The sequence below is a fragment of the Aquarana catesbeiana genome, linkage group LG13 (genome assembly GCF_042186555.1).
Source record: "Aquarana catesbeiana isolate 2022-GZ linkage group LG13, ASM4218655v1, whole genome shotgun sequence".
Lineage (NCBI taxonomy): Eukaryota > Metazoa > Chordata > Amphibia > Anura > Ranidae > Aquarana > Aquarana catesbeiana.
Window position 1 is genome coordinate 106838504 of NC_133336.1, and position 21139 is coordinate 106859642.

The 21139-nt window shown below is 42.0% G+C and overlaps 1 protein-coding gene across 2 annotated transcripts in view; it reads left to right on the plus strand.

Moving 5' to 3' along the window:
- Positions 1–21139, plus strand: part of DPH6 (diphthamine biosynthesis 6) — a 198109-nt gene that overhangs the window by 114732 nt on the left and 62238 nt on the right. For both annotated transcript variants that reach the window (XM_073609884.1, XM_073609883.1), the window contains exons 11-12: positions 15845–15974; positions 17210–17381. In XM_073609884.1, the coding sequence (XP_073465985.1) occupies positions 15845–15974; positions 17210–17381 (302 nt within the window). The remainder of the gene's footprint in view (positions 1–15844; positions 15975–17209; positions 17382–21139) is intronic.

The window sequence follows — 21139 nt, forward strand, 5'->3', positions numbered from 1 at the left end:
TCTAATTTTTGTTTCTTTCTTTTTAAGATATAAAGGTGGAGATACTCTTTTTAAGTTGCACATTCAAGCAGTTGAGATTGTCTGACATGATATTCTCAGCTCTAAAAAGGAAGTATTTAGTTTAGGTATAAAAAATTATACTCACCTAGATGAATGCAGCATCAATCTGATGTGGAGGGGACGGGAACGGCTGGCTCAGGCTGAGCCAACTGCCGGTCCAGGCATCTGGGTGTATCACGACTATATAGTCGGGATCTTTTCAGAGCCTGCACTAGCTCCGTGACAGCAGCAAACAGTAGGCTTTAGCCCATTGTCGGCTGAAAACAGGTCAAAGGAGTGCAGAATGAACTGCATTCCTGTGATTCATAGAAGTACAGCCAAAAAAGCTTTGACTATACTTCTCCTTAATGATCTAACTAGTGTAGGCAATCAGGGCTGGCAAATGTCAGTGCTGTGTGGGGTAAGTAGAAGCAGTTGTACCAAATCTACATATATGCAATGATGTGGACCTTGTAACCCAACATCTTCCATCCCAGCTGTTTAATTTAGTAGTGGATATCTGTTAGCCTAGAAAATCATGAAGATCCCTACACAGACTGATTATAGGCTGGAAAGGTTTGTTAAAAAAATAAGTTCAGGCCTTTGTAACATGTTACTTTTGGAGCAGTCCCCCTCCACCCCCTTGTGACAGTGGGTGGGGGATCCTCGGTATGCACCTGCTGTCACATTTTCAAAACCGTTCGGCTTCGCCCACATAGCCACCTCATTCATTCAGAGTTCAGTGAATGAATGAACTACAAGTCCCAGCTTCCACCACGGCCGATGGCTTGTTTTTTTTAATTAGCTGTGAGAGCGCTGGTGAGCGTGCTCATAGTTAATTGATTCTTCCTGCACCTCAATAACTGTCTGCTTGTATAGAGGTATAGTGTATACTGAGTGTCTGTAGGAGCATGGCATTGCACCCATTATCCACGGGTAGGGGGGGCAATGTTTTTCAGGTTGCAGTGTAGAAAAATAATAAATGCACAATTTTTTTACCTGCAAAATGATGTGCATGTGTTAATTTAAAAAACAAAAGGTGAACTTGGCCTTTAACTATGGTTTTGTTTACAATGGCAGGGCAAAATAGGTTGTCATCAGCAGATTTCAATAAACAATAAATGAGACATTCTGGAAATAAGTATCTCTTGCGTTTGCTTCTGGTTTAGTGGCCAAGAAATGTAATTAGAATAATTTATAAATAATTGCATTTAAGTGTGTTAAATGTGTCTAATTGCCTATTTTTTCTGACATAAAAGTAGATGTGGTTTTTAAACTCATCGGGCAAGAGGTGTGAAAGGCGTTTTCATGATGATGATTTTTAAACTGAAGTGTGACTGGCAAAATTCACACTGAACTTATAAAACGCAACAAGATTACAGGTTTTGTAGAATAAATGTCCGACTGAACTGGGGTAAAGTACTACCTGTTGAATGCATCTTTCTGCTCCATGTGGATGTTGTACTTTACAACTTTCCACTAAAAGAACTGCCTCATGCAAGACTTCCATCCGACTTATGTCTTGATTGAAAGAGAATTTAAAGTATAACACAGAGTTCAGTAGTAGATCATCACACTTATTACCATTGTCGTTGCAGTTGTAGAAAGCACAATTTGGAAGAAAACACAAACAAATGTGTTTTGAAAGAAATGTGTTGGTCAAAATATGCTACTTGGTTGTCATAATTGCCTTCAGACTTTTTGAGTCACTGTTCTGAAACAAGTCTGCTTATTGGGAGTTCTGACTTCACTGGTTGCATACTTGTTCTGGGTTTGTGAATTGAAGTGGCCAGAAAGCTAGCTGTGGCAGCCACTGTATTTCACAGTAAAGGTTTGCTTCTTTTTTTTTTTCTAGTAAGATTTTTTTTTTAAAGACAGGTTTTTCATTTAAATAGTATAGAAATAAGCTGTCAGGCAGGACAGAAAGACCAAGAGTAAAAGAGCATAGAAACACTAGGGTACAGCACATGGATTCCCATTTTTAAACAAAGGCATCATCAAGATACCTCACTTAGGTTACAGTAGTAGGCAATTCATCCACAGGTAACAGTAAAAGCAGTGTTCTCAGCAGAAAACAATAGGATACGTCACACCTATCCATCTTGGACATATTGCATCGAATTTATGCATTGCATTACGGAGGAGGTACATATGTTTTTCAAATAAGATATATCTATTCACTTCAGATTTCCACTCATCTACAGTTGGAGAGTTAGCAGATACACATTTTAAAGCAAGCATTTTTTTGTGCAATAAACAGTGGTCTAATGACTGCTAAGGTTAAATTGTCATTCAGCACAGGGGACTTGATGTGCCTTAGAATACATGTGATTGGATTAGGGGTCAGGGTAATACCATATAGGTAGTTTAAGGTGGTAATAACCCCATTCCAATAACGTTTGAATTTTGGGCATCTCCACAATAATTGTATGTCATCACCATGTGGAGGGTTACTTCTGATACAATATGAATTCTCCCTGAGAACAGTTTTATAAAGAAAGTCCTGTGTACAGTACACCCTATGCAGAATAAAAAGCTGTGTCGTTCCATGCATGAGAGCAAAACCAGCTGACCATTCTGCACATCATCAGTCAGAAGCTCCTTAGACGGTGGACTCAGATCTTACAAGGGGGAGGAAGTTTATAGAGAAAGTTTAACAACTGCATGTAGGTTGTCGTGATAAGCCCCTTGGTAGATTCAGCTTGAGTAAGTGTTTTAAGCAAAGATGTGGGAGAGAGAAGGAGCCAAGCCCTGTGTATGAAGCTCATGGTGCAGTTTTAAATGTCGATGGAACCGTTTTTGATTGAGGCCAAACTTAAACCAGCCATTTTCAGCCAGGGTGCCTATAAATTGGTGAGCTGCAACATATACAATTTCTGTTTTTGACTTTAATACCACTTAAAAGTGGTTCTAAAAGCAGAATGTTTTTTTTTCTTTTTTTTTTTACCTTAATACATTCTACGAGTGAAGTTCCCCCCAAGCCTCACCTTAGCTCGATCCCAATCCAGTGCTGTGCCCATTAGCACCATCACTGCTGTCTCTCTCTCTTCTCACTGGTCACTGGTTTTGAGACAGCAATGGGATCCAATGGCTCCTGTCTATTACACTGAGCAAGGAAGGTGCGGGGGGGGGGGGGGTGTTGCATATGTGGCCAAGCCAATGGACACACAGCGTTGCTTGGGAATGAGCCTGTGTGAGTGCTCCCCATAGCAAGCAGCATGCGGCTTATGGATGCACAGAGCGGGGCTCATAAGCGAGCACGCATCAGTGCCCCCATAGCAAGCGGCTTGCTAATGGGGGCACTGGTCAAGGGGGAGGAGCTGAGAAGGAAGATCAGGGCTGCTCTGTGCAAAACTATTGAGCAGGTAAGTATGACATGTTTGTTATTTTAAAAATGTTTTTTTTTTTTCATTTACAATCACTTTAAGCTTTTCTGGGCTATAATGCTGCTTCTGTCAGATAAGCCAGTCATTGTATATATTTGCACTTCTATCCTGCAGTAACCCCCATCCTTATGTGAATTTGTAGTCTTTTAGAGGTACAGTACCCTGCTTATGAACCTTTTAAGTTGCAAACTTTTAAAGATGCGAACGTGCATTCGCATTTCAAATCAAGTAGCTCACATGTCTGATGGACACCCTCTGCCACAAGCCATTATTCTGCTGTGTACTTTACTGTATAGTACAAAAGAGTACAGCGTTGTTTTCAAGCCCAGGATGTCTGGAAACAATCATAAAAGCAGCAGTCTTGCCTGTTCACTCCTTGCCAGCCCCTGTATGATAACTTTTGTACTGTACTACTGTACATTTCAAGGTACTGTAAGATTATATCGTTTTTTGTTTTTTTTTTTTTTACAGTATTTTTGGGTTTGTTTTTTTTATGCATTATTTGTGTGAAAATTATTATAAAACTCACTTTATTGGACTTACAAACAAACTCCTGGACTAGAACTCATTCATATAGTGGGGAAAATACATATTTGATCCCCTGCAGATTTTGTAAGTTTGCCCACTTAGAAATGAAGGGTCTGTAGTTTTTATCATAGGTGTAGTTTAACCACTTAAAGAGGAGTTCCCATTAAAAAAAAATAAAATAAAAGTCAGCAGCTACAAATACTGCAGCTGCTGACTTTTAATTGAACACTTACCTGTCCCAGGGTCCAGCGATGCGAGCCCCGCTCGTCTCCCCCTCTGGTCAGCGGTGCCGGCATTGCAACTATGGGCGCCGGGCTGTAGCTTCACAGCCGGGCACCCACTGCGCATGCGCGAGCGGCACAGCGCGCCGTGAATGGCCGCTCAGTCATCTGGGACCTGTAATGGGTCCCAGATGATTGACAAGAGGGAGGGAGCAGAGCTAAGCCCTTCCTGTGCTGAGGGGAAGTGATGTCACCAGCCCAGGCACTGAAAGAGACAGACAACGAGGGACCACCTAGCAACAGGCATTTAGAGGTGAGTAAAAAAAAAAAAAATTTCCAAATTTTTTTTTTATTTTTTTTAGGCACATTCATGTATTTTTTTTTTTTTTTTTTGGGTGGAACACCACTTTAAGGACCGAGCCTCTTTCTGAGATTTGCTGTTTACAAGTTACAAAACATATTTTTTTCTAGAAAATGACTTAGAACCCCCAAACAAAATTACTTCCCCCACCGCCGATAAGTGATCTTGCGGCGAATCCCCCCGCAGAGACCACTTTTATCTGAAAGCGAACCGCCCGCTGAAGAAGAGGATACCGGCATTATGGCAGCTAGCTGTTGCCATAACAAACTGATATACACCATAAACCCTCTGCACTTCCTCCTAGAGCAGTGTCCCCCTCTGTGTATGATTTATTAATATAAATGCTGCAAATACCTCATTTCACAGCCGAGATTGCGATCACATGACCGGCCAGCTCTCTCCTGCTCTCCTCCTCCCCTCCCAACGGACGTCGGCAGAGGAATCTCGGCCTGCATCTGTCAGAGGAGGAAAGGAGAAAGCTGGCTGATCATGTGATCGCAATCTCGGCTGTGAAATTAGGTGTTTGCAGCATTTATTTTTATAAATCATACACAGAGGGGTACATTGCAATAGGAGGCAGTGCTGGTGGTGTATACAGGTTGGAATGGCTTAACAACCACTTTAAGGTACAGTTCAGTGAGTAAAATAAGTATTTGATCCCGAAACAAAACATGACTACATACTTGGTGTAGAAACGCTTGTTGGCAAGCACATAAGTGTCAGAAACCATGAATCGGACTGAGACAGAAGTACAGTTAAATTTGTATAATAATAATAATAATAAAAAGGTAAACAGAGTAAATGTAGTCAAAACATAGCCATAGTTCAGGAACTGTAACGGATAGTCAGACAAGCCAAAACGTCAGGGAGCCAGAGATGAGCATAGTAGAACAGCAAGCAGGATCTGGAGCCAGAAGGAATGTCAGCCAAGCAAGTCTTTTTGACAGGAACACAGGAGAGCGCGTCTAGAGATGTGACCAAGGTGAAGCCAGAGATCATCTGGGCTGGACGGCTCAAGTAGCGAGGACTGACGAGCAGGATATCATCAACAGGTGAGTCACTGTGGAGAGAAAGGAGCTGGCAATTAGCTGACAGCTGAGCGGCCAGCTTTGAGAAGGAAGGGCTGAGCCCAGCCCTGACAATAGGTAAGGCATTTCTTGTAGTTGGTTATCAGGTTTGCACACTTCTCAGTTATTGTAAAGCCTTGTTATTTTTTGTTAAAAATAATAAACATGTACCTGCCCTGTGCAGTGGATTTGCACAGAGAAGCCCAGATCCTCCTCTTCTCAGGTCCCTCTTCGGCTCTCCTGGCCCCCAGGCAGCTTGCTATGGCGACACCTGAGTCAGGCTGCAGCTCTGTGTATCCATTCAGACATGGAGCTGTGGCCTTGCCTGCCCCCTTTCTCTCCTCATTGGCTGACTGGCTTTGATTCACGACAGTGGAAGCCAATGGCGCCATGCTGCTGTTTCAGCCAATGAGGAGGAGAGTCCCGGGCAGCTGAGGCAATCCTACAACATCGCTGGATAGAGAGGGGGCTCAGGTAAGTATTAGGGAGTTGCTGCACACAGAAGGTTTTTTATCCTAATACATAGAATGCAGAGCTAGTATGCATCTAGTATGCACTGCCCTGCAGTGCCGCCCGCACTCCGCTCTCATGGCCGACATCTTTCACCGGAGTTACTTTCGCATGTGCGCAGGAGCCGCCGGTCACGGCACGGGCCCTGAAAACGACACCAGCGGGCCGTTTTCTTCAGTGCACATGCGCTGATGACGTCGGCAGCATCGTATATAGTAAATATCTCCTAAACTGCGCAAGTTTAGGAGATATTTCCAGTACCTACAGGTAAGCCTTATTATAGGCTTACCTGTAGGGTACAAGTGGTGTAATAGAGTTTACAACCACTTTGAGGTTTCTTGGCTGTTGCTTGGCAACTTGAAGTTTCAGCTCCCTCCATAAATTTTCCATAGGATTAAGGTCTGGAGACTGGCTAGGCCACTACATGACCTTTATTCTTCTTGAGCCACTCCTTTGTGGCCTTGGCAGCATGTTTTGGGTAATTGTCATGCTGGAAGACCCATCCACGACCCATTTTTAGTGTTCTGGCTGAGGGAAAAAGATTCTTATCCAAGATTTTACAATATATGGCTCTGTCCATTGGCCCCTCAATGCGTCACATTTGGCCTGTACCTTTAGCAGAGAAACAGCCCCAAAGCTTGTTTCCACCTCCATGCTTTGACTGTAGGGATGGTGTTCTTAGGGTCATACTCAGCATTTTTCTTTCTCCCATTCCTTCTCTGAATCATTTAGATGTTCATTGGCAAACTTCAGATGGGCTTGTACATGTGCCTTGTTGAGGAGGGGGACTTTGCGGGTGCTGCAAGATTTCAATCCTTGGCAGAGTATTGTGTTATCAATGGTTTGTTTGGTGACTTTGGTCCTAACTACGTTGAGATCAGTCACAAGCTCCTCCCTTGTAGCTCTGGGCTGATCCCTCACTTTTCTGATGATCATCCTTACCCCGTTAGATGAAATCTTGCATAGAGCTCCACACTGAGGGCGATTGATGGTTATTTTATATTTCTTTCATTTGCGAATAATCACTTCAACAGTTGTCTCATTCTCACCAAGCTTCTTGCTGATGGTCTTGCAGCCCATTCCAGCCTTGTGCAGGTCTACAATCTTTTCCCTGGCGTCCTTTGACAGCTCTTTGGTCTTGCCTATGATGATGAGGTTTGAATGGAAGAAAGAGGTTCTGTGGACAGGTGACTTTTTATACACATAATGAGTTGTCGTTAGGAGCACCTTCTTAAATTCACAGGACTAATCTGTGTAGCACATGAGCCCATACTGTAGCCAATCTGCGGGAGCCAGAATTATTGTTGGTTGGAAGGGGATCAAATACTTATTTCTTTATCATACATCATGGGATACGGAGCCTTAAGTAATTACTTAATGGGTTATAGGCCACCTTCAGGTGTTGACACTGGTAAACCCAATTAAGGAAGTTTATGCCCTTTATAACCCCTCTTCCTTCCAGGAGCACATCAGTTTTTTTGCCAGTGTCTAAAGGTGTTGGTCACGTGCTCTGAGGAGCTCCAGGAGGGATCCATGCTGGATTTAAATAGCCTCTATAGACCAGATCCATCCAAAGTGCCATTGAGGCCTAAAGGGATGGTACCTGGGGCCTCGTATCCAAAGCACGAGGTTTTGCCTGTAACGCCTCTCTTTGTAGGGCTGGAACCCAGGGCTTAGGTCTTGTTACATTACCTAAACTTCCTGATGGGGTGCTCTTTACAAGTCCAAGGCACTTGGAACCCCGTTTTAGGGACCAAGTCCTTGAAGGTTTGCTACGCAGCCCGTCGTGATGGGTGAAGGTTGGATTATCTGTTAATTCAGCTAATTCTGCAGCGAGGATAAGGGAAGGGAAGAAACTTAGGTATTAAAAACATCTATGTATTTCTTCCATTAGGGAAAAATGTTGTACCTTACTCTGTTGTCTTCACTGTAAGCTCAGTCCGTGTCTGGTTGCAGCAGCGTGTGGAGGGAGACTTTGCAAGGTAAAAGAGAGCTGCAAAAATGTTTTCTTCTCCCCCCTGATGGGACCAGAGGGTTAGGGGGGCAGCAGTGCTGTACCCCCCTTACATTACCCCCCCCCACCCCCACCGCGGGGTCGGGATGCGGAGGTCCCACTAAGACCACTTATTGTTTTAACTGTGGCTGATTTCACTGTTGTCACGTCCGCACAAGCGCAGGAACATTTTAAAAGTAAAAAGGGGCAGAATTTTTTTCTCGGAGGGGGCGGGGCCTAAGCACGATGCCGTGAACATCCATGAGGACACACGGCAGGCTAAAAACAAATACAACACAGCTGTGACAGTGTCTCCTCGGCTGACGAGGAGAAAACAAGCAGCCTGCAACACAAGGACACAAGAGCTGTGGGACATGTGAGGGTTGCAAACTGGCATTCCTAATACAGGAATGACACCTTTTTTCCAGCACTAGGCTGAATTTTATAGCTGCTTTAAATGTCATGACTATTTTCAGCGATTAAGTGCAATTTGTATAGTGCTTCTGTTTTTGTACTTAGGACTATGCCTACCAAAAAAGACACCACATAAAGGTTTCACCCCCAGGCACTAGGATCGCATTTCCATGCTGTCATCCTTGCCTGAATTACCAGTTATGGCAAGCCAGGGTGAGCCATTTGGAACAAATTGATGGTGCAACTGCTTCTCACATCTCAGCCCCTGTATACGTGACTGAAGATGTCCTTTCCCCCTTCCTGCAGGGTCTGGAAGGAAGATTAACAGCTTTAATTGCATCCTCCATTCAGATGGATAGGAAGCGTGCTCCCACTTCAGAACCTTTGCAAGGGGAACAGTGGGCACAGAATGAGGTGTTACTCTCAGTCGATCAGGAGGAAAAACAAACCGATGATGATTCCTCTGCAGAGGAAACAACAGTAGATGAGCCATTTTCAGCCTCTCAGATCTGAGAAATTGCTGATAAAACCCTCTCAACCTTCGCATGCGTTTCCTGCACATGCATTACTAGAATAGCTTATTTTTGCTGAATTGGGATCACCCGGATAAGCATTTTCTCCCTCCTAAGAAAATTGCAATCCCCTGGAGGAGAAATTCTCCAAAAGATGGAAAATACCAACAGTTGACGCTGCGATTTTCAATGTGAATAAAGGCCTAACTTGTCCAGTAGACAATGCACAGATGCTAAGGATCCAACAGATAAGGAGTTGGAATCCCTGTTAAGATCTACTTTTTCCATGGCAGGTGCCATTACTCAGCCTGCAGTCGCTGCAATAGGCGTCTGTCAATCCCTAAAGGACCAATTGAAACAGGCCCTTAGGCTCGATTCACACCTATGCATGTTGCTTTTGAGCGTTTTTGGAGGTTTTTTTTCATGCTTGCCATGTTTTTGAGCAGCGTTTTTGTGGCGTTTTTGCCACGTTTTTGCCGCGATTTGCGTTTTGCGTTTTTTTTTTTTTTTTTTTTTACAGTCTAAAAAAAAATTAAAAAAAAAAAAAAAAATGGCAAAAACGCATCAAAAACGCTGCAAAGACGGTGCACTTGCGTTTTTGAAGCTTGTCCATTGAATTCTATTACATGCAAAACGCTGCATTTTGCATGAAAAAAAGTCCCTGACCCTTTCCAAAAATGCAGAGAAACAAAAAGGCATTGATATGAACATGTTCCATAGGAACCCATGTTAAAAAATTCCCGTGCATTTCTGCAAAATGCAAAATGCATCAAAAAACGCGCTAGTGTGAATGGAGCCTTAGAGAGCTTCCTGCTCGGGATTTGGCTGAACTAGCAAAAGCATTATGCTTTGCCATAGATGCTATTAAAGATTCTATTGCCCAGGCGTCCCGCCTTACGCTTATGCATAGAATCCCGTGGTTAAAAAATTTGGTCAGCTGAAGCACCATGTAAAGACCTCCTAACTGGGCTCCATTTTCATGGGGAGCGACTATTTGGAGAAAACTTGGACAAATATATCCAAACAATTTCTAGTGGGAAAAGTACTCTTTTGCCAGTCAAAAGAAAGTATAAACGCCCTTCATTTAAACGGGCTCTTTCCCCTACGCCAGGGGCTTTCGCCTCTAGGCAGGGGCGAGGGCCTTCACTGTCACACTCTAGAGGAAGATCTCAGAGTCAGACCCAGGTTCAAAAGAAGTCCTGGGGTCGGAAACCTGCAAGCCAGAATTCTAAAGCCTCATTATGAAGAGGCAACCCCCTCACCAAGGTGGGGGGAAGACTTCTGCAGTTTTCAGAAGTCTGAAAAGAAGAAATTCAGGACAGATGGGTCATCTCCATGGTAACGCTGGGGTACAAGCTGGAATTTCAGGACTTTCCACCATCTCGCTTCCTGAGGTCAAGCATTCCCAAAGATCCAGAGAAAAGACAATCTCTGTTTCAGGCACTAGACTGATTAATATCTCAAGGAGTGAGGAGTGATCATACAGATCCCCACAAAAGTGCAAGGTTTGGGGTTTTATTCAAACATTTTTATGGTACCGAAACCAAATGGAAATGTCAGACCCATTCTAGATCTAAGAAATCTAAATCAGTTCTTGAAGATCCGCCCCTTTAGCATGGAGACGATCAGGTCAGTTTCTATCCTTCTAGGAGGAAAACTTCTGGCATCAATCGACATCAGGGATGCATATCTGCTCCTATATTTCCCGCTCATCAAAAGTTTCTGTGGTTCGAGTTAGAACAGCAACATTTTCAATTTGTAGCCCTGCCCTTCGGGCTAGCCACAGCACCCCGGGTGTTCACTAAAGTGCTGACCCCACCTCTAGCCAGGTTAAGGACACAGGGCATAACAGTTGTAGTGTACCTAAATGATCTATTACTAATAGATCAGTCGGTGGCTCATTTGGAGCAAAGCGTACGCAGTACAACCAACTATCTGAAGAGTTGGGTTGGATTCTCAGCCTACAGAAATCTTCCTTAATACCGCAAAAAAACTGGAGTACTTGGGTCTGATCATAGACACAGCCCAGGAAAAGGTGTTCTTGTCTCAAGCAAAGATCAACTCCATAAGAGAGTTGGTGTGGATGATCAGGTCAAATGACGATCCCTCCATTCGCCTTTGCATGAGGTTGCTAGGAACCATGGTGGCTTCATTCGAAGCAGTTCCCTATGCCCAGTTTCATTTAAGACTGTTGTAAAACAATATCCTGTCTGCTTGGAACAAAACAATTCAAGCTTTAGACTTGCCAATGCAGCTGTCCCCAAGAGTGTCCCAAAGCCTCACTTGGTGGTTACTAACCCAGAATCTGCTGAAAGGAAAATCCTTCAGACCAGTCATCTGGAAAGTGGTAATGACGGATACCAGCCTTTCAGGCTAGGGAGCAGTACTAGAAAAGACAGCTGTCCAGGGACAGTGGTCAAGAACCGAAAAGAACCTAGTCCATCAATATCCTAGAGATTCGGGCAGTCCGTCTGGCTCTAAAGGCCTGGACTTTCAGGTTACGGGATTGTCCTGTCAGGATTCAATCCGACAATGCCACAGCTGTGGCCTATATCAATCGCCAAGGGGGCACCGAAAGTCTCTCAGCGCAGAGAGAGGTGAACCATATTCTAACTTGGGCAGAAAGGAATGTTCCGTGCCTATCGGCAGTCTTCATTCCGGGAGTAGAGAATTGGCAGGCGGACTACTTGAGTCACCAGCAGTTATTCCCAATGGAATGGTCTCTTCACCCCGACATATTTCTGACTGTTTGCTAAAGATGCTGGACTCCGGACGTAGATCTTCTAGCGTCCAGGTTCAACATGAAGTTAGTCAACTTTGTGGCCAGAACAAGGGATCCATTCGCATGCGGAACAGATGCATTGGTGACCCCATGTGATCAGTTCTCACTGATCTATGCATTCCCCCCTATTCAGTTGCTGCCTCGACTTCTTTGCAGGATCAAGCTGGACAGAAAGCAGTTAATTCTGGTGGCACCAGCATGGCCCAGAAGGTTATGGTATGCAGAAATCGTAAAGATGGCAGTGGAGGGCCCATGGTCCCTCCCATTACGGCCAGATCTGCTCTCACAGGGACTGATATTCCATCCTACCTTACTGTCTCTAAATCTAACGGCTTGGCTATTGAAACCCACATTCTGAAGAAACGTGGGCTCTCCTGGTCCGTTATCTCTACCCTAATTAATGCAAGGAAGCCAGCTTTGAGAACTATATATTATAGAGTCTGGAGGGCTTATGTCTCCTGGTGTGAACCCAAGGGTTAGCACCCTCAGAGATATATCATAGGCAGAATTCTTGCCTTTCTACAATTAGGGATAGAAATGAAATTGGCCTTCAGTACTATTAAAGGCCATGTCTCAGCTTTATCAGTTTTATTTCAAGAGACACCACATGCTACTCATTCTTAGTCCGGGGTTTTATACAAAGGGTGACGTGGCTTATTCTGCCCGTCAAACCTCCCTTGAACCCTTGGGACTTGAACTTAGTTTTGTCTGTGTTACAAAACAGCCATTTGAACCAATACAACATATTCCCCTAGTCCTTCTGACAAGGAAGTTGGTATTTTTGGTTGCTATATCCTCAGCAAGGAGGGTCTCGGAATTGGCTGCTCTTTCTTGTAAAGAGCCATATTTGATTTTTCATGAGGACAGAGTGGTGGTACGCCCTCGTCCAGGCTTTTTGCCAAAGGTAATCTCAGGTTTTCACCTGAACCAAGATATTGTCCTGCCATAATTTTTTCCAAAACCATATTCCAGGGAAGAAAAGTCACTACATTGTCTTAAATGTGGTTAGAGCAGTGAAAATCTATTTTAAGGCAACTGCTCAGATTCGTAAGTCTGATGTCTTATTTATTCTGCCAGAGGGTCCTAAGAAGGGACAGGCAGCGTCGAAATCCACTGTCGCTAAGTGGATTCAGCAAGTGATAATTCAAACTTATGATTTAAGGGGTAAAATTCCCCCGTTTCAAGTTAAGGCGCACTCTACCAGGTCGGTTAGTGCTTCTTGGGCAGTGCATCACCAGGCCTCCATGGCTCAGATCTGTAAGGCCGCAACTTGGTCTTTAGTGCATACATTCACAAAATTGTATCAGGTGAATGTAAGGAGGTATGAGGATATAGCCTTCGGGCGCAGTGTGCTGCAGGCAGCAGTATAGGTCCTCAAGTCTAGGGGTACCCTCTGGGTTGTGTCTCCCTCCCCTCAAGTAGCATTGCTATGGGACGTCCCATTAAGTAATTACTTAAGGCTCTGTGTCCCATAATGTACGATAAAGAAAATAGGATTTTTATAACAGCTTACCTGTAAAATAGTTTTCTTGGAGTACATCATGGGACACAGAGGTCCTGCCCCTCTTTTGGGATTAAGTATATTGTTTTGCTACAAAAACTGATGTGCTCCTGGAAGAAGGAGGGGTTATATAGGGAGTAAATTTCCTTGATTGGGTTTACCAGTGTCAACACCTGAAGGTGGCCTATAACCCATTAAGTAATTACTTAAGGCTCTGTGTCCCATGATGTACTTCAAGAAAAGGATTTTACAGGTAAGCTGTAATAGAAATCCTATTTTTACTCACTAAACTGCAGCTCAATTTATAGCATTTGTATTATGTGTTTTTCTGGATTTTTAGTTGATATTCTGTCTCTATCATTTAAAATACACCTGTGATAAAAATGATAGACCCTTCATTTCTTTGTAAGTGGGCAAACTTACAAAATCTGTAGGGGATCAAATAATTATTTTCCCCACTGTAAGTATGGGACTTACTGTATATCAAATATATTAATTTAAAGTGTAAGTTCACCTTTACAGAAAAATCTGTAAGGTGAACTTACACAGGACCCCCTCCTCACCCCGCCCAGTCCTGCTGACCTGCAGTGCGGTGATCACCCGTTCTGAATCCTGCTATAGCCGCCCCACGGCTCCGGGGGGCTTAGAAATCCCATGTGATGGCACCAACCAATTAGAATGCTCCTAAACGTCCCCCCTGACGGGGTATGTTTAGAAGATTTCTGAGCCTGCTGCTATAGCTGTGAGGCGGCTATAGCAGGGCTCAGAATGGGAGATCGCCGCGCTGCAGGTCAGTGGGGGGGGGGATGTGGAGGGGGTCCTGTGTAAGTTCACCTTACAGATTTTTCTGTAAAGTTGAACTTAGCCTTTAAAGGTTAAGTTCATCTTTGTGAAAAAAAATAAGTGCACATATTTTTGCAGGAAAAAACTGCATTGCAGGGCATTGTACCTTCTATCAGCCATTTTCAGAATGTGACAGCAGGTGTAAAGAGAGGACACTCTTTGGAATTCTGACATACTTTCACATGACAAATGCTGGTGTTTTGGCAACAGATTCATGTGCCTATTGTAAAGAGGCACATAAATTTATGGCACACGCCAAGTGAGGAAGCGCACTGAGGCGGCAAAGCCAATGGCAACCTTAACAATCAGTGACAGGGAGGGGATAATGGCGGCAGGTATGCTGCTCTGCTACACTGCATGCAGAGACAGGCACTTGGCCTGTCTCTGTATGTCAGCTTACAGTTTGTCTTAATTTCCAGTTTTGTTATCTACAAACTGGAGGCAGTTCTTTTTGAATTTGTTGCATTAATAAAGCCACCTTGTAAAAGTGGCACTATTAAGAACTACCTGAATCTGCAGTCAATTGCTGTAAAGTTACTGAAAGGGCAGAGATTTTTGAATCTGGTTGAATCCATTTTAAAGGGCTGTGCTGCCATAAAAGTGTCAGTATGTATTTATTAAATTCCCCCAAATCTTGCCAACCTGTTCATTTTGTTAGAGCTGTTTCTAAGTATTGTGTGTATACTGTATGTGCATGGTGATGGGTATAGTTGCATATATGCTTCCTGCTGATTGAAAACCATAACTTTCTGCATTCTCTATTGACATGAAAGGCCAAACATGTTACCAATTCCTACAGACCATTTAATCTTTCTGCCTAGACTTTGAATCACAAGAGGAACCTTAGAAGCAATATTTTTTATTAATGACAAAAAAGGTACTGTTTAACAGTACATAACTATGGGATTTGGTGTTGCTGCTTTGTGTCCTATTGATCCAAACAAAGTATGAATTGTAGTCAAATATCCACTTTGAAGCCCAGTGCCGTGCTATTTAAAAAAAAAAAAAAAAAATACATGTTTTAGCTCTATTATTCATTTTCATTTCCGAGCTGTCCCCTTGCAGTACTTTTTTTTTTTTTTTTTTGGGCCATAAAATATCCTTAATCTTCCTGGTTGAAAGGCGCGCAGCATCACTCAACCTGGAAGACTGAGGATATATGGAGAAGACACATTAGTGCTGCACTCTGCATCTCCAATTCAAGGTCTCCAAGGTCCCTATTGCCCACTGCTTGGGAAAATTGGATCATTGACTTTGAACAGGCATTCAAACTTTTTAGATTTTTCTGGCTGCAAGCTTGTTATAGGTCAGTTTCTCATTAGGTAGTATACCCAGGATGAGGATTACAGCCTATATCTTTTAAACTCACCAAAAGCTGTTACCTAATGGTTTACTCTAAATTAATTTTAGGGCTTTGCCTAAGGTGTGTTTAGGGTTGAACTGAACAAACATAGGGACCCAATAATGTTATGTGCCCAATAGCAGTGGATAATGAAGTCAGCTGCTGCTAGAAGTTTGTTCCTCTGGAATGTCCATGCAATATCCAACTTGTCTTTCTTTGCAGACAACATGTACTGTAAATGGAAATGTTGTGCCACCAGTGTAATAATCATTTGCTTTTGATTAAAAGCCACATCTAAACTGTTGCTAGATTTGTCATTTTTAATTTTGGTGATGTTTGTTGTAGCGCAAGTGGAAGAGAACGGTCTACAGATAAGTGATGCTGTACTGGTTCATTTATATGTCCAAAACATGGACGACTTTGCCACCATCAATGCTGAATATGGGAGACTCTTCTCCGTGGCACCCCCTGCTCGGTAAGCTAATCTTGTCTACTTTTAAAGGCTATTTATTAAAGTGCACTTTTAGCTGGGGACATAATTACCAACTGAAGCTGCATTAGCAGGCAGGTGATATCTAATTTTTTTTATTACACGCACTTGGAACTTTGATGAGTTGCTGTAACTTTTAAAGTGGTTGTGAAAGCTCAATGTTTTTTTACATTCACGCATGCCTTCTATACATGCATTCTTAAAAGAAAAAAAAGATGGATTTCTGCTTTAAGCTTTTTTATTGTTATGCACACACTGGTGCAGGTACAATAATAGATTAGAGTAGGGCCACACGTGCACAGGTACGGTGAGAGTGGTATGTAGTTTCCACTTAGATTTGCAATGTACGGTATACAGCTGAGACCCCTCTTTTTATTAACATATCAGGAACAGGTTTTAGGGTGCATTTATATCTGTCCACATGCAGTAATTGGCATTAAACATGTTTTTCTGCATCACATATTAATGTTGTATACACATGTTGCAACACGTTTCTATTCATTTTTGAATAAAACACCCTTATTCGCATATACAGAATAAACACATGCACCCGTTCTGTAGTGCACATATGGGAATGCTTTGTGCATTATTGGGTGCTGTGTTTCCCAAAAGCAATGCAGGCATGTTTTTTTTTTTAATGTGTTGAGGCTCTTTAAGAAACGATTATAAGTGAATGGGCTGCTTTAATGTAACATGTGCCAGTTCACGTTGGTACCTACAGTACCTAGGTGTAACTGCTATTGGAGAAATTCTGTAGATGTCTGCTGTCCACTTTCTGCTAGTTGCCTGACTATTTTGCTGACATTGGCTTCAGCAATTTTAGTCACTGTCCCAAAGTTTGCAGATCGGAAGTCAGAGAAAAGTCAGAAGTCCTTATGTGTACTGGTTCTGGGTCAGGGGTTCAATGTATTGCACCAAAAGAACAAGCAGCATTCATTTTCAGGAAAGATCAGCAATAGCAGCCTTGATGTTTCTTTCAAGACAGGGTTCTTTTATAGAGGCCACCAGCTCAGCCTTGCAGGGCTTAGAGATATTGTACTGTGTTAAGGGACAGCAGATTTTAGTAAGAAATTAAAACAAACAGAGCTGTCTTCCATTTTCTTTTTTTGATTTGTAAAATAGTTTATTTGCTCATGAGAATGTTTTTTTTTTTTTTTCCTATATAAAATCTTGTCCAGTTATATAATAGAAGAATAATTGTTTTTTTTTTGACATTCCAGAGTATGTGTGCAGTGTTGTCTACCTCGGGACACTCTCTTTAAGATGGATGTTCTCTTCTGGCTGCCTGTCACTTGCAGGGATGACTTCACTGCAGAAAAGACAGCTATGCATGTCCAGAGCATCTCCCACTGGGCGCCTGCTAACATTGGGCCCTACAGCCAAGCTGTGCGGGTAAGGAAAGCTTGGATTATTGGTGACACGCCTGAACTTTTAAAGCGCCCAATGTCTTTCCATGGGTAATGTACACCTAGTGCCATAGCTGACAGTGGTGAGAATGAGACATGAGATGGTGACGACAAGCAGAGTGCAGTCTAGTGACAGAGCTAGTACAGTATATAGTATAGTAGAGCATAATCTCTGTCACCTCAGGGGACGTCATATGAAGCTGCAAGAAATTGGGCATCAAAACAGATCTTGTCATGTCCTTTCAATAGTAACTCCTTAAATGAGAATTAAATTAATTTTAAATTAGATTAGATTAGAATTAGGTTTTAGAATTTAGACATGTTGAATACCAAGGGTGTTGGTTTTAAGCTGCTCCTACACAGTCTGATTGTAGCAGATTGCTTAGTTTGGGATCTCCTTTGCCAGTAATTGACCCAATCAATATAAGCTATGATAATATGAAGAAATCCACATATTCCTGGCTGGGTACTCCTTGTACCACCACCACCATTTTCATTTCAATTATATTATGAATATTTAGTTATATTTATCATGATTATATTTCTATATAACAGAGGTTAATTGTTTAAAAAACCTTGTAATTCTCACTTTTTTCCCCAATATTGGAAAATAGGGAATGGAGTAATATTTAGTACCTATTTTATGTTTTGAAATATGCCTATTTAGATTTTTTTTTTTTTTTTACTGACCCGAGCTCTGTGCAATAAATAAAATTGTTGAGCTTATTCACTGGATCACTCATTTTAAAAATGTAGGAAACTCTAAAAAAAAAAAAAGTATTTTTAGATCTGGTAGAGACATCCCCCCCCCCCCCCCCCCAGATCGACTACCGTACCCCGCCAAGGAAAGTAAATGTAGTTTCCACCAGCAATAGAGCAAAATATATTTAAAAAGCTGTCTTGAGTTAGCACAACTCTGTGACCGAGATGTATATAAAAGTAAATGTCAAAATTCCCCCTTCCACCATCACCACCTAGAGAGCGAGCTACTGGAATGCAACATGCTCAAAGCAAGCTTGTGTGCTTATTGTCTAGTCAAAAACTGTTCAGGAACCTAGAGGGCTGTAAAGTGTAGTGCTACAGTGCCACCTAGTGTTCAAATTCACTTCTTACACCCCATATTGGATATGAGAAAAGGTTGATAGATTGGAAGAAAGTCTGCAGGATGTGACAGCCCTGGGTAGAAACTGTCCCTTCGGCATCAGTCAGTCAGACATTGTGCCCTTTAGCCGATGCATTTGCAGCACCATGGAATTAGGGGGATTACAGATAGGTGCCTAATGCGGGGTGATGGGGTTTGTCACTATTTCCAGTGTCCTGGAAGGAGACCCTGGCGGGCAGGTCACAGAAGGCACCTTGGCAGAAGTAATGACCCTTTCTGTGCCCCCTCCTTTGTGGGACATATTTGTAATGTTCGAGATAGGACAAGAAATAAAACATACTCTCTTTGACCACTTCATTTATGTAGAAATCATTCAGAAGAATACAGTACGTGTTATTGTAGAATTATATATACTGCAGTAATAGTGTGAGCACTGTATATATGCTGATATAGTGTGAACCAATTGTAGCTGTCGTTTGTCTGCAATATCTGAAATCTTAAACTGAAATTCATCTAGATTGATAGCATTCTATGTGTACAAATTTTGTTGATATGACAGTTAAGTACGTCAAGCTAGTTTTATATGCTACTAACCTGATGAGGCAGTAAAATAATACAAATTACTGTGTTCTGAACAATTTGGCTTGAACTAGGTGATCGCTCTATAAACTGATGTGGAAATGGACCCAACCTCAATATCTGGATCCAGGATCCATTGTTGCTGAGCTGATTGTTGCAGAACAGATGGTTCTGATGTAAATAGTTTTAATTGACATTCAAATGGTCTATGTTACTTTAGTAATCTCTCTGTGTATTGGTATCTTAAAGAGATTTTTTTTAGCTAGTCTATCAACATTCTGTAATTTAGCAGACGTCTTCCTGGATTATTCGTGCATTTCAGCTTGTTGGTCACTATAAAATCTTTCTACTGCTGTCTACATGTAATTATATGAAGACTACGAGCTGTTCAGGGCTCATCCTTCTTTACTTATAGGTTGCTAGTTGAATATATTTTAGTTGTGCCTGTGTAAAGCAATACATGTCCTTTCTCCTGGAGATGCACCCAGTGAAGCACTTCAGGGGAGGGATGCACAGCCCAGTTTGTGGGGGGGGGGGGATTTTAATTTTATTTTTCTGAGCGACTGACTCTGACCTTGATAGTATTCGCAAAGCGGAGCTCGGGCAGGAAAAAAGAGGGTAATCAGCGTGCCATGGACAAAGCGGAGGTGACAGCACTGCCTGCCCTGTACAGCACATCCACTACAGGGGCATTCAGCATTCAGACAGGCAAACACAGCACGACTGAGCACCACCCAACAGCGCACACACAGCGAGTGTTACTTCCACCTGAGCAGCTGACACTGTCCATAAATTAGTTCAGATTTAATATATGGGACAGGTGCCACTCTGTAGATGTACACATTGTTTAATATGATACATTTATGCATGTGTTATCTATGTGTGTGTGGGAGTGTATATGTAGGATGCATAAAATTGTGTATATGTATGCGTATATATATATATATATATATATATATATATATATTAGCAACAACTTATCTGTTATGTTTAGCGTCCTGTATGGAGCAGTGACCATGTATAGCTTTATTTTAAAAAACATTGGTGTTGCATTTGCTGCACATTTTGAAAATGTTTCCTGATTGCATGCTTATCCGTGAGTGAAGGTAAAACAAATTCAGCATTGAAAATGGAATAGTCTGATGCGAGAATGTTTCCTTTTCTTTTCTGACAGTTTTACACCATAATGTACCCCACTGCTATAGAATACTAAGATGGATTAGTGAACATTGCTTAATATTAATATTATTATGTACTGTATTATATTATGTGGATTTTTTTTGGTTTGTTTTTTAGTTTTGCTTTGCATTGCACGTTGAGAGAGCAGTAGAATTCAATTGTAGCTAATTACAAACATGGCCAATGAAGTAAGAATTGGCAGTTTATGAGATCACCAAATTTAAAATTTTCTCACCAATGTTTAAGTTGTATATCTTCATTTTGCTATATTTAATACATGATAAACTGACTCCAAATCCAGATACCTGAAAGTGGCATACAAAAAAAAATAATTAAAAAGGAAGTGGGGAATGTTCCACAAAAAAAGGAAATGGAGATCACAACAAGAACTGGAGGCCTATGCTTCATATTCACCTACTTTCAGCGGCACAGGGAACTGTGCTAGGCCTTACTATGGGTCAACAGATGAAGTATGCATCAGGATTAGACAAGAAAATAGAACCTTTGGACTCATATATGGGGTCTTGTATGGCTGCAAAAATCTCCTGTGCATATATTTACATGTTCTAAAGTGCATTGCTTTAGTTCACCACTTTCAATGTGAAGAAAAATACTGGCAAACTCACTGAATCTAAATTTCATCAGAAAATCCCGTTCATAAATCTGCTTAGTGGATTAAAATGTGATAACGGTGCAAAACATGGTACACTTCAGTAGGAAACTGAAGTTTGTAACTAAGATAAATGGAAACACGTCAAAAAGAATGTAGGTCCCCTTCTTTCTTTTAGTACTACAATAAACCTATATATAATCACGAACAAGCCTGCATATTCACATCAAATGATAGATAGATAGATAGATAGATAGATAGATAGATAGATAGA